Source organism: Salmo salar, chromosome 09 (assembly GCF_965601325.2).
Source record: "Salmo salar chromosome 09, fSalSal1, whole genome shotgun sequence".
Classification (NCBI taxonomy): domain Eukaryota; kingdom Metazoa; phylum Chordata; class Actinopteri; order Salmoniformes; family Salmonidae; genus Salmo; species Salmo salar.
In genome coordinates this window covers 92,463,374-92,477,500 of record NC_138299.1, presented here as the reverse complement: position 1 = coordinate 92,477,500, position 14,127 = coordinate 92,463,374, and the positions used below count along the sequence as shown (strand labels likewise).

The following is a 14,127-nucleotide window of genomic DNA, read 5'->3' as shown; positions in this document are numbered from 1 at the left end:
TATACAGACCACAAATTCCAATAGGCTAAACTTAAACTCTTTAACATCATCCTTAGCTCTGGCATCTTCCCCAATATTTGGAGCTGTCACATCCTGACCATAGAAAGCTGTTATTTTCTATGGTAGTGTAGGTCAGGGCGTGACAGGGTTTTTTTCTAGTTTCGATTTTCTATGTTGTTTCTATGTTGTTATGTTCTAGTTTTTGTATTTCTATGTTGTTGTTTTTTGGGATGATCTCCAATTAGAGATGTTGTTTCTATGTTGTTTCTATGTTGTTATGTTCTAGTTTTTGTATTTCTATGTTGTTGTTTTTTGGGATGATCTCCAATTAGAGGCAGCTGGTCATCGTTGTCTCTAATTGGAGATCATACTTAAGTAGTTGTTTTTCCCACCTGGTTTTGTGGGAGATTGTTTTTGAGTTAGTGTATGTTGCACCTCTTCGTCACGGTTTGTTGTTTTTGTTCTTTAGTTTATTTGTATATCTTTCATAGTTTCACAGGGAAATAAAATGTGGAACGATACACACGCTGCGCTTTGGTCCCATTCTTCAGACAGCCGTGACAGAATCTCCCACCACCAAAGGACCAAGCAGCATGGTCAGGAGAAATGGACATGGGAGGAAATCCTGGACGGGTAAGGACCCTGGAGGCAGGCCGGGGAGTATCGCCGTCCGAAGCAGGAGATTAAAGCAGCGAGAGCAGAGCGGCGACGATACGAGGAACTAGCACGGCAACGACGGAAGCACGAGAGGCAGCCCCAAGATTTTTTTGGGGGGGGGGCACACCAGTTGGTTGGCGAAGCCGAGGGGTGAGTCTGAGAGCGAAGAGGAATATTGGGAGAGACTGAGCGAGGAGTACTGTGAGATAGTGGAGGGGGGTGATGAGAGAGAGCTGTTGGTTTGGCGTAGTATGTACGGCATTTTCCCTGAGGAGCATGTTAGCCGTCAGATGCCACCTGAGTCAGCTCCCCGTACTCATCCCAAGAAGTGTGTTAAAAGTTCCGGTACAAATGAGGCCGGCTATACGCACCATGTCTCTAGTACGCATTCACAGCCCAGTACGTCCTGTGCCAACTCTCCATACTCACCGTGGGGAGCGTGTGACCTGTCAGGCACCAGATTTTGCTGTGATACGCACGGTGTCTCCAGTGCGCATTCACAGCCAAGTGCATCCTGTGCCAGCGCCCCGCACTTGCCGGGCTAAAGTGAGCATCCAGCCAGGGCGGATTGTGCCAGCCCTATGCTCCAGACCTCTAGTGCGCTTCCACAGCCCAGTACGACCTGTTACTGCTCCTCGCACTCGCCCTGAAGTGAGTGTCACCAGTCTGGTGCCACCTGTCCCGGCTCCACGCACTAGGCCTTCAGTGAGTCTTTCCAGTCCGGTGAGTCCTGTTCCTGCTCCCCGCACTCGCCCTGAGGTGCGTGTTACCAATCTGGTGCCACCTGTGCCAGCCCCACGCATCAGGCCTCCAGTGCGCCTGCCCAGTCTGGGGTGTCCTGTTCCTGCTCCCCACACTCACCCTGAGGTGCGTGTTACCAGTCTGGCGCCACCTGTGCCAGCCCAATGCATCAGGCCTCCAGTGCGCATTCCCACTCCAGAGCATCTGGCGACAGTTCCCAGTCCAGAGTTTCCGGCGACAGTTCCCAGTCCAGGCTTTCCGGCGACAGTTCCCAGTCCAGGGTTTCCGGCGACAGTTCCCAGTCCAGGGCTTCCGGCGACAGTTCCCAGTCCAGAGCTTCTGGTGACACTTCCCAGTCCAAAGCTTCCGGCTACAGTTCCCAGTCCAGAGCTTCCGGCGACAGTTCCCAGTCCAGAGCTTCCGGCGACGTTTTACAGCCCGGTACCTTCTGAGACGGCCCACAGTCCGGAACCTCCTGAGATGGCACACAGTCCGGAACCTCCTGAGACGGCCCACAGTCCGGAACCTCCTGAGACGGCCCACAGACCGGAACCTGAGACGGCCCACAGTCCGGAACCTCCTGAGACGGCCCACAGTCCGGACCCCGGCGGCCCCGTCCGGTCCCGCGACGGCCCACAGCCGGGCCCGAGCGGCCCACGTCCGGAGCCTCCGAGCGCCCACGCCGGGCCCAGCGACGGCCCCGTCCGGAGCCTCCAGCGATGACCCACAGTCCGGAGCCTCCAGCGACGGCCCCCAGTCCGGAGTCTTCAGCGACGTCCCCCAGTCCGGAGTCTTCAGCGACGGTCTGCAGTCCAGAACCTCCAGTGATGATCTACAGTCCGGGTCCTTCGGCGACGATCCAGGGTCTGGTGACACAAAAGCGGAGGGATCAGTGGACGGAGCGGGGGTTACGCCCCGAACCGGAGCCGCCTCCTCTGCTGGAGGATCCGCGGGATGAGAATGTTATTCGTCCTGCACCAGAGCCGCCACCGACATTAGTTACCCACCCTAACCCTCCCATTTTTGTTTTTTTTGTTTTTTTGTTTTAGGTTGCGTTCGGAGTACGCACCTTTGGGGGGGGGGGGGGTACTGTCACGTCCTGACCATAGAAAGCTGTTATTTTTTATGGTAGAGTAGGTCAGGGCGTGACAGGGTTTTTTTCTAGTTTAGATTTTCTATGTTGTTATGTTCTAGTTTTTGGGTTTCTATGTTGTTTTTTGGGATGATCTCCAATTAGAGGCAGCTGGTCATCGTTGTCTCTAATTGGAGATCATACTTAAGTAGTTGTTTTTCCCACCTGGTTTTATGGGAGATTGTTTTTGAGTTAGTGTATGTTTCACCTCTTCGTCACGGTTTGTTGTTTTTGATCTTTAGTTTATTTGTATATCTTTCATAGTTTCACAGGGAAATAAAATGTGGAATGATACACACGCTGCGCTTTGGTCCCATTCTTCAGACAGCCGTGACAGGAACCAAGGCCTGAGCACCCCAATCCACAAAAGTGGAGACAAATTTGACCCCATTAACTACCGTGGGATGTGCGTGCGTCAACAGAAACCTTGGGAAAATCCTCTGCATTATCATTAACAGCAGACTAGTTCACTTCCTCAGTGAAAACAATGTACTGAGCAAATGTCAAATTGGCATTTTACCAAATTACCATACGACAGACCACGTATTCACCTTGTACAACGTAATTGACAAACAAATAAACCAAAACAAAGGCAAAGTCTTCTCATGCTATAGTTCATTTCAAAAAAGCTTTTGACTCAATTTGGCATGCGGGACGGCTATACAAATAATAGATGGAAAGTGGTGTTGGGGAAAAACATACGACATTATAAAATCTGTGCACACAAACAGCAAGTGTGCGGTTAAAATTGGCAAAGAAATCACACATTTCTTTCCACAGGGCCGGGGGGTGAGACAGGGATGCAGCTTAAGCTCTACCCTCTTAAACATATATATAAACGAATTGGCGAGGGCACTAGAATAGTCTGCAGCACCCGGCCTCACCCTACTAGATAGAATCTGAAGTCAAATGTCTACTGTTTGCTGATGATCTGGTGTTTCTGTCCCCAACCAAGGAGGGCCTACAAATCTTCTGTACAGATTCTGTCAGACCTGGGCCCTAACAATAAATCTCAGTAAGACAAAAATAATGGTGTTCCAAAAAAGGTCCAGTCGCCCAGGACCAGAAATACAAATTCCATCTAGACACCGTTGTCCTAGAGCACACAAAAAACTATACATACCTCGGCCTAAACATCAGCGCCACAGGTAACTTCCACAAAGCTGTGATTGATCTGAGAGACAAGGCAAGAATGGCCTTCTATGCCATCAAAAGTAACATAAAATTCGACATACCAATTAGGATCTGGCTAAAAATACTTGAATCAGTTATAGAACCCATTGCCCTTTATGGTTGTGAGGTCTGGGGTCCGCTCACCAACCAAGAATTCACAAAATGGGACAAACACCAATTTGAGACTCTGCATTCAGAATTCTGCAAAAATATCCTCTGTGTACAACATAAAACACAAAATAATGCATGCAGATCAGAATTAGGCCGATACCCGCTAATTATTAAAATCCAGAAAAGAGCTGTTAAATTATACAACCACCTAAAAGGAAGCGGATACCAAACCTTCCATAACAAAGCCATCACCAACAGAGAGATGAACCTGGAGAAGAGTCCCCTCAGCAAGCTGGTCCTGGGGCTCTGTTCACAAACATAATAGGACCCCACAGAGCCCCAGGACAGCAACACAATTAGACCCAACCAAATCATGAGAAAACGAAAAGATAATTACTTGACACTTTGGAAAGAATTTACCAAAAAACAGACCAAACTAGAATGCTATTTGGCCCTAAACAGAAAGTACACAGTGGCAGAATACCTGACCACTGTGACTGACCCAAACTTAAGGAAAGCTTTGACTATGTACAGGCTCAGTGAGCATAGTCTTGCTGTTGAGAAAGGCTGCCGTAGGCAGACCTGGCTCTCAAGAGAAGACAGGCTACGTGCACACTGCCCACAAAATGAGGTGGAAACTGACCTGCACTTCCTAACCTCCTGCCAAATGTATGACCATATTAGAGACACATATTTCCCTCAGATTACACAGATCTACAAAGAATTCGAAACAAACCACATTTTTATAAACTCCCTTAACTACTGGGTGAAATACCACAGTGTGCAATCACAGCAGCAAGATGTGTGACCTGTTGCCACAAGAAAAGGGAAACCAGTGAAGAACAAACACCATTGTAAATACAACCCATATTTATGTTTATTTATTTTCCCTTTTGTACTTTAACCATTTGTACATTGTTACAACATTGTATATATACATACTATGACATTTGTAATGTCTTTATTATTTTGGAACTTCTGTGAGTGTAATGTTTACTGTTCATTTTTATTGTTTATTTCACTTTTGTTTATTATCTACTTCACTTGATTTGGCAATGTAAACATATGTTTCCCATAAAGCCATCAAATTGAATTGAATTGATAAATATGGGGGAAAGAGATGGGGGGGAGTCAGGACCAGAGAGCGAGAAACAGAGACCAAGGGTGTGTGTCTGCGTTTGAGAGAGAGCTTGTAGTAAAGGGTCTTGACTGTTTTATTGCCTGTTGACCCCATGCTGAACCTCGCTGTGCTCTCTGCTACACACACACACAGCACAGCCTTTTCTTACATGACACACCAGGGTTGAACCCCTATCTCCTGCACACCACCAGACTGTGCTATCTCGCTGTGCTAAAGCCTAGGCATTTGTTTCCTTTTACTGATTCTCTTTGTTGTGATGCCTCTAACCATGGTCCTCCTTTCTCTTCCCTTCATTCTCTCCTCTTCTTCATCTTCTTCTCCTCCCCATCCCTCTTTTCTACAGCCTGGCGAGGATGGGGGACCGAAACGTCGGTCAAGTTTCACCAGTAGTGACTCCGGTTGGACCAAACCTGGTCTGGCACTGAAACGCACGGGCTCCAGTAAGACAGACACACATTTATGTATATACACACACACACACACACACACACACACACACACACACACACACACACACACACACACACACACACACACACACACACACACACACACACACACATCCCACTGGGCCCAGACATAATTTCAACTTCCAGTTGTGATTTACATGGTTGTTAACTGACTTGAATTCAACGTGAAATCAACAAAAAATGTCACCAAGTTATTGGATTTAATATTACTAGAAAAATAGATGAAATTCCCTTACGTTGATGACTTTTTGCAAATCCAATCAGTTTCCCACAATCATTCAATGTCTTCACATTCAATTTCTTTGTTGAAATGAAGCCCAGTGGGATACCATCTTTCCTTCCCTGTCTTTTGCTTCAAAGCCTCCTGCTGTCTTTCTATCTGGAGAGGAGAGGAGAACAGATGAGAGGAGAGGAGAGGAGAACAGATGAGAGGAGAGAATGGAACCTGAGATTTCTAAGACAACCTCATTAGCTTCGCTGCTGACCTCTGTCTCTCGCTCTCTCTCTCTCTCTCTCTCCTCTCTCTCTCTCTCTCTCTCTCTCTCTCCTCTCTCTCTCCTCTCTCTCTCTCTCTCTCTCTCTCTCTCTCTCTCTCTCTCTCTCTCTCTCTCTCCTCTCTCTCTCTCTCTCTCTCTCACACTCTCTCTCTCTCTCTGCCTCTCTCTGCCTCTCTTTCCCTCTCTGCCTCTCTCTTTTTCTCTGCCTCTCCCTCTCTCTCTCTGCCTCTCTCTCTCTCTACCTGTCTGTCTCTCAATTCAATTCAATTCAATTCAAGGGGCTTTATTGGCATGGGAAACATGTTAACATTGCCAAAGCAAGTGGAGTAGATCATATACAAAAGTGAAATAAACAATAAAAATGAACAGTAAACATTACACTCATAGAAGTTCCAAAAGAATAAAGACATTACAAATGTCGTATTATGTATATATACAGTGTTGTAACGATGTGCAAATGGTTAAAGTACAAAAAGGAAAATAAATATACATAAATATGGGTTGTATTTACAATGGTGTTTGTTCTTCACTGATTGCCCTTTTATTGTGGCAAAGGTTTACAAATGTTGCTGCTGTGATGGCACACTGGTATTTCACCCAGCAGATATGGGAGTTAATCAAAATTGGGTTTGTTTTCAAAATCTTTGTGGATCTGTGTAATCTGAGGGAAATATGTGTCTCTAATATGGTCATACATTTGGCAGGAGGTTAGGAGGTGCAGCTCAGTTTCCACCTCATTTTGTGGGCAGTGTCTTCTCTTGAGAGCCATGTCTGCCTACGGCGGCATTTCTCAATAGCAAGGCTATGCTCACTGAGCTTGTACATAGTCAAAACTTTCCTTCAGATTGGGTCAGTCACAGTGGTCTCTCTCTTACTCTTTATGTGTGAGAGGTAGAGAAAGAGTTACTCACGAAGACGGAGGGAGAGAGAGAGAGAGAGAGAGAAAAAAAAGAGGAATGAGGTTACGTCTTCTTCCCATAACCTCTCCAGGCCTGACCTCTGACCTTTCACATCTCACCCTTTATGACCCCCCCCCCCCCCCCCCTCCAGACGCCAATCAGTATGGCCTCTATGGAAAAACACGAGCAGAGGAGGACGCTAAACTCTACCTGAGAGAGAAAGAACACCTGGAGAGAGAGAGGGATGGGATACGGAACACTCTGCTGACACTGAGACAAGAGAGGAGAGAGGCGAAGGAGAGGTTTAAGACTGCTACAGGTAAGAGGGAGAGAACACACACACACGCACACACATACACACAAACCCTTTGGAAACAAAACACATTTTAAAAGGAGGATGGGATCCACCCAAACAATTTGGGTTCCTGGATCCTTTCACAGCATTATAAGGCTGCATTGAGACAATGGCTTATCAATGAATCAAGCCCAGCTCAGACAATCCCTACCATTGTGTCGCTGACTTGTCAAAATGCTTCAGCAAATGTACATTATTCCAGGGGCATTGGCAGACACAATGTAAGTAAGCTAATGTATGTCTCTCTAACTGCGCTGAATGCCTCTGTTGATCCTACAGCTATTGTATGCAGTAATTATGTACCTACGAACCAGAGTTATACTGTGTCCACTGTGTGCAGCTCACCCTGCACTATCAACTCAAACATAAATAACATGAGCATGTCTACTTCTGCTAAGCTTCCCAGTTAAGCAATGAAAACAATCAAGCATCTCAGAAAAGTGCTAAAATAGCCCACGTTAACATATGTAGCCTAAGAAACTAGGTTAATGAAATCAATAAATTGCTGGTAGCAGATGATATTCATATTCTGACTATCTCTGAAACTCACTTAGATAATACCTTTGATGATACAGTGGTAGCAAAACATGGTTATAATACAGAAATGACAATGGTGGAGGTGTTGCTGTTTATATTCAGAACCACATTCCTGTAAAGCTTAGAGAGGATCTAATCTTAAATACTGTTGAAGTAATATGGCTACAGGTCCATTCTTGTGGGAAACTGCTATAGACCACCAAGTGCCAACAGTCAGTATCTGGATAATATGTGTGAGCTACTTGGTAATGTACGTCATATCAACAGAGAGGTATACTTTCTGGGGATTTAAATATTGACTGGCTTTCATCAAGTTGCCCACTCAATAGTTGCTGGTCTGTGCTGTGTAATGAGGAGCAACCAGACGCTGCACTTGACACATTAATACAATTGCTTATTTCAGTTACTAATAAGCATGCAGCCATCAGAAAATTAAGGGTTAACACGTTTAAATGTTTTGCTCACGTTGGCTGCGGTGAAGGAGAGTCTGCAGGTTTTGGTAGCGGGCCGTGTCGGTGGCACTGTATTGTCCTCAAAGCGAGCGACACCATAGTACTCTCTAAACTCGTCATTAAGCTAGAGGCCCTGGGTCTCGACCCCACACTGTGCAACTGGGTCCTGGACTTCCTGACGGGCCACCCCCAGGTGGTGAGGGTAGGAAACAACATCTCCACCCCGCTGATCCTCAACACTGGGGCCCCACAAGGGTGCGTTCTCAGCCCTCTCCTGTACTCCCTGTTCACCCATGACTGCGTGGCCATGCACGCCTCCAACTCAATCATCAAGTTTGCAAGACAACACTACAGTGGTAGGCTTGATTACCAAGAACGATGAGACGGCATACAGGGAGGAGGTGAGGGCCCTCGGAGTGTGGTGTCAGGAAAACAACCTCACACTCAACGTCAACAAAACAAAGGAGATGATCGTGGACTTCAGGAAACAGCAGAGGGAGCACCCCCCAATCCACATCGACTGGACAGTAGTGGAGAAGGTGGAAAGTTTTAAGATCCTCGGCGTACACATGGACAAACTGAAATGGTCCACCCACACAGACAGCGTGGTGAAGAAGGCGCAACAGTGCCTCTTCAACCTCAGGAGGCTGAAGAAATTCGGCGTGTCACCAAAAAAACTCACAAACTTTTACAGATGCACAATCGAGAGCATCCTGTCGCGCTTTATCACCGCCTGGTACGGCAACTGTTCCGCCCACAACCGCAAGGCTCTCCAGAGGGTAGTGAGGTCTGCACAACGCATCACCAGGGGCAAACTACCTGCCCTCCAGGACACCTACAGCACCCGATGCCACAGGAATGCCAAAAAGATCATCAAGGACAACAACCACCCGAGCCACTGCCTGTTCACCCCGTTATCATCCAGAAGGCGAGGTCAGTACAGGTGAATCAAAGCTGGGACCGAGAGACTGAAAAACAGCTTCTATCTCAAGGCCATCAGACTGTTAAACAGCCATCACTAACATTGAGTGGCTGCTGCCAACATACTCACTCAAATCTCTTGCCACTTTAATAATTAAAAATTGGATGTAATAAATGTATTACTGGTCACTTTAAACAATGCCACTTTATATAATGTTTGCATACCCTTCATTACTCATCTCATATGTATATACTGTACTCTATACCATCTACTGCATCTTGCCTATGCCGTTCGGCCATCACTCATCCATATATTTATATGTACATATTCTTATTCATTCCTTTACACTTGTGTGTATAAGGTAGTTGGTGTGAAATTGTTAAATTACTTGTTAGATATTACTGCGTGGTCGGAACTGCTTGGAGTAACCCTGGATTGTAAACTGTCATGGTCAAAACATGTTGATACAGCAATAGCTAAGAAGGTGAGAAGTCTGTCCATAATAAAGCACTGCTCTGCCTTCTTGATAACACTTTCAACAAGGCAGGTCCTACAGGCCCTAGTTTTGTCACACCTGGACTACTGTTCAGTAGTGTGGTCAGGGCCCACAGAGGGACCTCGGAAAATTACAATTGGTTTTAAGGGCATGGCTGGCCCTTAAATGTACAGTTGAAGTCAGAAGATTACATACACCTTAGCTAAAGACATTTAAATTCAGTTTTTCACAATTACTGACATTTAGTCCTAGTAAAAGTTCCCTGTCTTTGGTTAGTTAGGATCACCACTTTATTTTAAGAATGTGAAATGTCAGAATAATAGTGGAGAAAATGATTTATTTCAGCTTTTATTTCTTTCATCAGATTCCCAGTGGGTCAGAAGTTTACATACACTCCATTAGTATTTGGTAGCATTGCCTTTAAATTGTTTAACTTGTGTCAAACGTTTCGGGTAGCCTTCCCCAAGCTTTCCACAATAAGCTAGGTGAATTTTGGCCCATTCCTCCTGACAGAGCTGGTATAACTGGTTTGTAGGATTGAGGTCAGGGCTTTGTGATGGCCACTCCAATACCTTGACTTTGTTGTCCTTAGGCCATTTTGCCACAACTTTGGAAGTATGCTTGGGGTCATTGTCCATTTGGAAGACCTATTTGCGAACAAGCTTTAACTTCCTGACTGATGTCTTGAGATGTTGCTTCAATATATCCACATAATTTTCTTCCTCATGATGCCATCTATTTTGTGAAGTGCACCAGTCCCTCCTGCAGCAAAGCACCCCCACAACATGATGCTGCCACCCCCGTGCTTCACGGTTGGGATGGTGTTCTTCAGCTTGCAAGAGTCCCCCTTTTTCCTCCAAACATAACGGTGATCATTATGGCCAAACAGTTCTATTTTTGTTTCATCAGACCAGAGGACATTTCTCCAAAAAGTATGATCTTTGTCACCATGTACAGTTGCAAACCGTAGTCTGGCTTTTTTATGGCAGTTTTGGAGCAGTGGCTTCTTCCTTGTTGAGCAGCCTTTAAGGTTGTGTTGATATAGGACTCGTTTTACTGTGGATAAAGATACTTTTACACATGTTTCCTCCAGCATCTTCACAATGTCCTTTGCTGTTGTTCTGGGATTGATTTGTACTTTTCGCACCAAAGTACGTTCATCTCTAGGAGACAGAACGTCTCCTTCCTGAGCGGTATGACGGCTGCGTGGTGTTTATACTTGGTGTTTCTACTTGCGTACTATTGTTTGTACAGATGAACGTGGTACCTTCAGGGTTTTGGAAATTGCTCCCAAGGATGAACCAGGATGACTTGTGGAGGTCTACAAGTCTTGGCTGATTTCTTTTGATTTTCCAATGATGTCAAGCAAAGAGGCACTGAGTTTGAAGGTAGGCCTTGAAATACATCCACAGGTACACCTCCAATTGACTCGAATGATGTCAATTAGCCTATCAGAAGCTTCTAAAGCCATGACATACTTTTCTGGAATTTTCCAAGCTGTTTAAAGGCACAGTGAACTTAGTGAATGTAAACTTCTGATCCACTGGAATTGTGATACAGTGAATTATAAGTGAAATAATCTGTCTGTAAACAATTGTTGGAAAAATTACTTGTGTCATGCACAAAGTAGATGTCCTAACCGACAAGCTGAATGCACCAAGGTGTCTGTTTAAACTACTAGCATACAGCTCAGATATCCATGCATACCCCACAAGACATGCCACCAGAGGTCTCTACACAGTCCCAAAGTCAAGAGCAGACTATGAGACGCACAGTAGTACATAGAGCCATGACTACATGGAAGTCTATTCCACATCAGGTAACTGACGCAAGCAGTAGAATCAGATTGCAAATTATGGAAGACACACACACACACACATTAACAGACACACGCATCCGCACACACACGCTAGCACACGCACTCTACAGACATGTTCATTGTAATATTGTTGTATGGTGGTGTTGTACATTTTGTATTGTAGATATGTAGTGGTGTAATAATGTTATATGATATACTGTTTTATCTTTTGTTTTATGTGTAATGTAAGTGCCTTAATGTGTTTAGACCCAGGAAGAGTAGCTGCTGCCTTGGCAACAGCTAATAGTGATCCCTGATAAATACAACAACACACAAAACAGATATGCACAAAACTCTTTAATACAATCTCAGTAGACTACAGCACTTAATGTTCCCACAAAATACACAAAATATCACCAGCAACGCCCTAGCACCACCTACTGGCAGAACTATACAGGGGCTCCCTAATCAATTTCCTCTTTTTTCTGTGTGTTCCTGGATCAGAGGAGCAGAAGGGCTCCGTGAGTGAGCGTGTGTCCCAGCTAGAGGAGGCGTGCCGGGGGAAGGAGAGTGAGAGGGTGGACCTGGAGCTCCGGCTCACCCAGGTTAAAGACAACCTGAAGAAGAGCCTAGCAGGAGGGGCTCTGGGGGCACCTGGGAAGAGCAAACCCTCCAGCAAGGTACAACACACACATATATATATATCTGCACATGTATGTGCAGACACATACATAGACCCACCAGGAAATGTATTTATTTTTTTACCTTTATTTAACTAGGCATGTCAGTTAAGAACAAATTATTATATACAATGACAGCTTACACAGGCCAAACCCAGACAACACTGGGCCAATTGTGCGCCTCACTGTGGATTCCCAATCACAGCCAGGATACAACCTGGATTTGAACCAGGGTGCCTTTAGTGACGCCTCTAGCACTGAGATGCAGTGCCTTAGACCACTGCGCCACTCAGGAGTGAAGACTGATGCTAATGATTTGAATGTGTGTTTGTGTGTGTCTCAGGTGTATAGCAGGCCCTACTACTCTGAGTCTATACCAGTCAGCTGTGTCTCTGTGGCCCGTATGAAACCTCCTGTCTACTCAACATCTAAAAGAACAGTCATGCAGAAAGCCAAGGTAAGGACTAAAGACACACACACACACAGTTTATCTGCGTCACAAATTGTGCACCTTAGAGGGACGCAGCTCCACAGTCTGTCACTATGAGCCAGTTCCATTTCCAGGGTCTAATGGTGTCCCAGCAGTTAGTGTGAGGAGAACTCACAGAAAATACACAGCATGTGTGTGTATAATACACAGAAATATTAAACTGTTGATTTTCATTGCAGGAATGGGAGTCAAAGAAATGCACCTAAAGCATAACGATGTTAAGGAAAGATTGGAGATGATTGGAGGAATATCAGAGGGAGGAGGTGCTTTCAGATTGTTGTAGAGATATGGACGAAATTGAATATTTGAGCCAGTGTACAAAAAGGATATTAAATTATACCTTAATAAATGACAAAGGAACAATGAGAGATTTAAGGTGAGAATGTTCCATAGAACAGGAATGGAAGACAATGGAGATGGAAGAAAAACACAGTGATTTACTGTATGTGATGTGCTTTAAAGGGATACTTCCAGATTTTGTAAATTAAGCCTTTTCCTAGCTCCATGCTACTGGAACTTCTTCTGTAGACTTCCAATTCAGTGCATTTAAGCTACAACAATGGCTCCAGAACCGCCCTTCAACTTCCTTCAAACTACAAACAGAGACATACAATTGCTATCCATGAGTTCATCTGACTCTGGGTAAGTTGAAAAAAGGGCTTAATTGCCAAAATCCAAAACTATCCCTTTAACATTGTTTTCCCCTTTGTCTTATCAGCTCTATCTGTACAGACAGAAACATCACCTCTATCTGTACAGACAGAAGCATCACCTCTATCTGTACAGACAGAAGCATCACCTCTATCTGTACAGACAGAAGCATCACCTCTATCTGTACAGACAGAAGCATCACCTCTATCTGTCAGACAGAAGCATCACCTCTATCTGTACAGACAGAATCCATTCCTACTGTTTAGTCTATACGATTATTTTTACACTGCACAATGTTCCTTTTCCCCTCAAAATGAGATGTACTTTATAAACAGTATAATGACAAATAAAATTGTGCTAATAATAAATATTGTCTGAACGATGTACACTAGGTGTCAATACTTATCTACAGGAATTCACACCGCTGATAAGACAGTACCTACAGTGCCTTTGGAAAGTATTCAGACCCCTTGACTTTTTCCACATTTTGTCAGGTTACAGCCTTATTCTAAAATATATATATTTTTTATGACACACCCCATGATGACTTAGCAAAAACACGTTTTTCGAATTTACGTACATATTCAGACCCTTTACCCGGTACTATGTTGAAGCACTTTTGGCAGCGATTACAGCCTTGAGTGTTCTTGGTGTGATGCTACAAGCTTGGTACACCTGTATTTGGGAATTTTCTCCCATTCTTCTCTGCAGATCCTCTCAAGCTCTGTCAGGTTGGTGTCAGGTTGGATGGGGAGCGTTGCTGCACAGCTATTTTCAGGTCTCTTTAGAGATGTTAGATCTGGTTCAAGTCCGGGCTCTGGCTGGGCCACTCAAGGACATTCAGAGACTTGTCCCGAAGCCACTCCTGCGTTGTCTTGGCTGTGTGCTTAGCTTCGTTGCCCTGTTGGAAGGTGAACCTTCAACA

At 45.0% G+C, this 14,127-nt stretch overlaps 1 protein-coding gene across 1 annotated transcript in view; it reads left to right on the top strand.

Moving 5' to 3' along the window:
- afap1l1a (actin filament associated protein 1 like 1a) overlaps nucleotides 1–13,588 on the top strand; it is a 43,447-nt gene extending 29,859 nt beyond the window's left edge. The window contains exons 14-18 of the mRNA XM_082956065.1: nucleotides 5,299–5,395; nucleotides 6,973–7,140; nucleotides 11,886–12,061; nucleotides 12,405–12,518; nucleotides 12,731–13,588. Of these exons, the coding sequence (XP_082812191.1) occupies nucleotides 5,299–5,395; nucleotides 6,973–7,140; nucleotides 11,886–12,061; nucleotides 12,405–12,518; nucleotides 12,731–12,757 (582 nt within the window). The 3' untranslated portion in view covers nucleotides 12,758–13,588. The remainder of the gene's footprint in view (nucleotides 1–5,298; nucleotides 5,396–6,972; nucleotides 7,141–11,885; nucleotides 12,062–12,404; nucleotides 12,519–12,730) is intronic.
- Nucleotides 13,589–14,127: the final 539 nt, after the last annotated feature.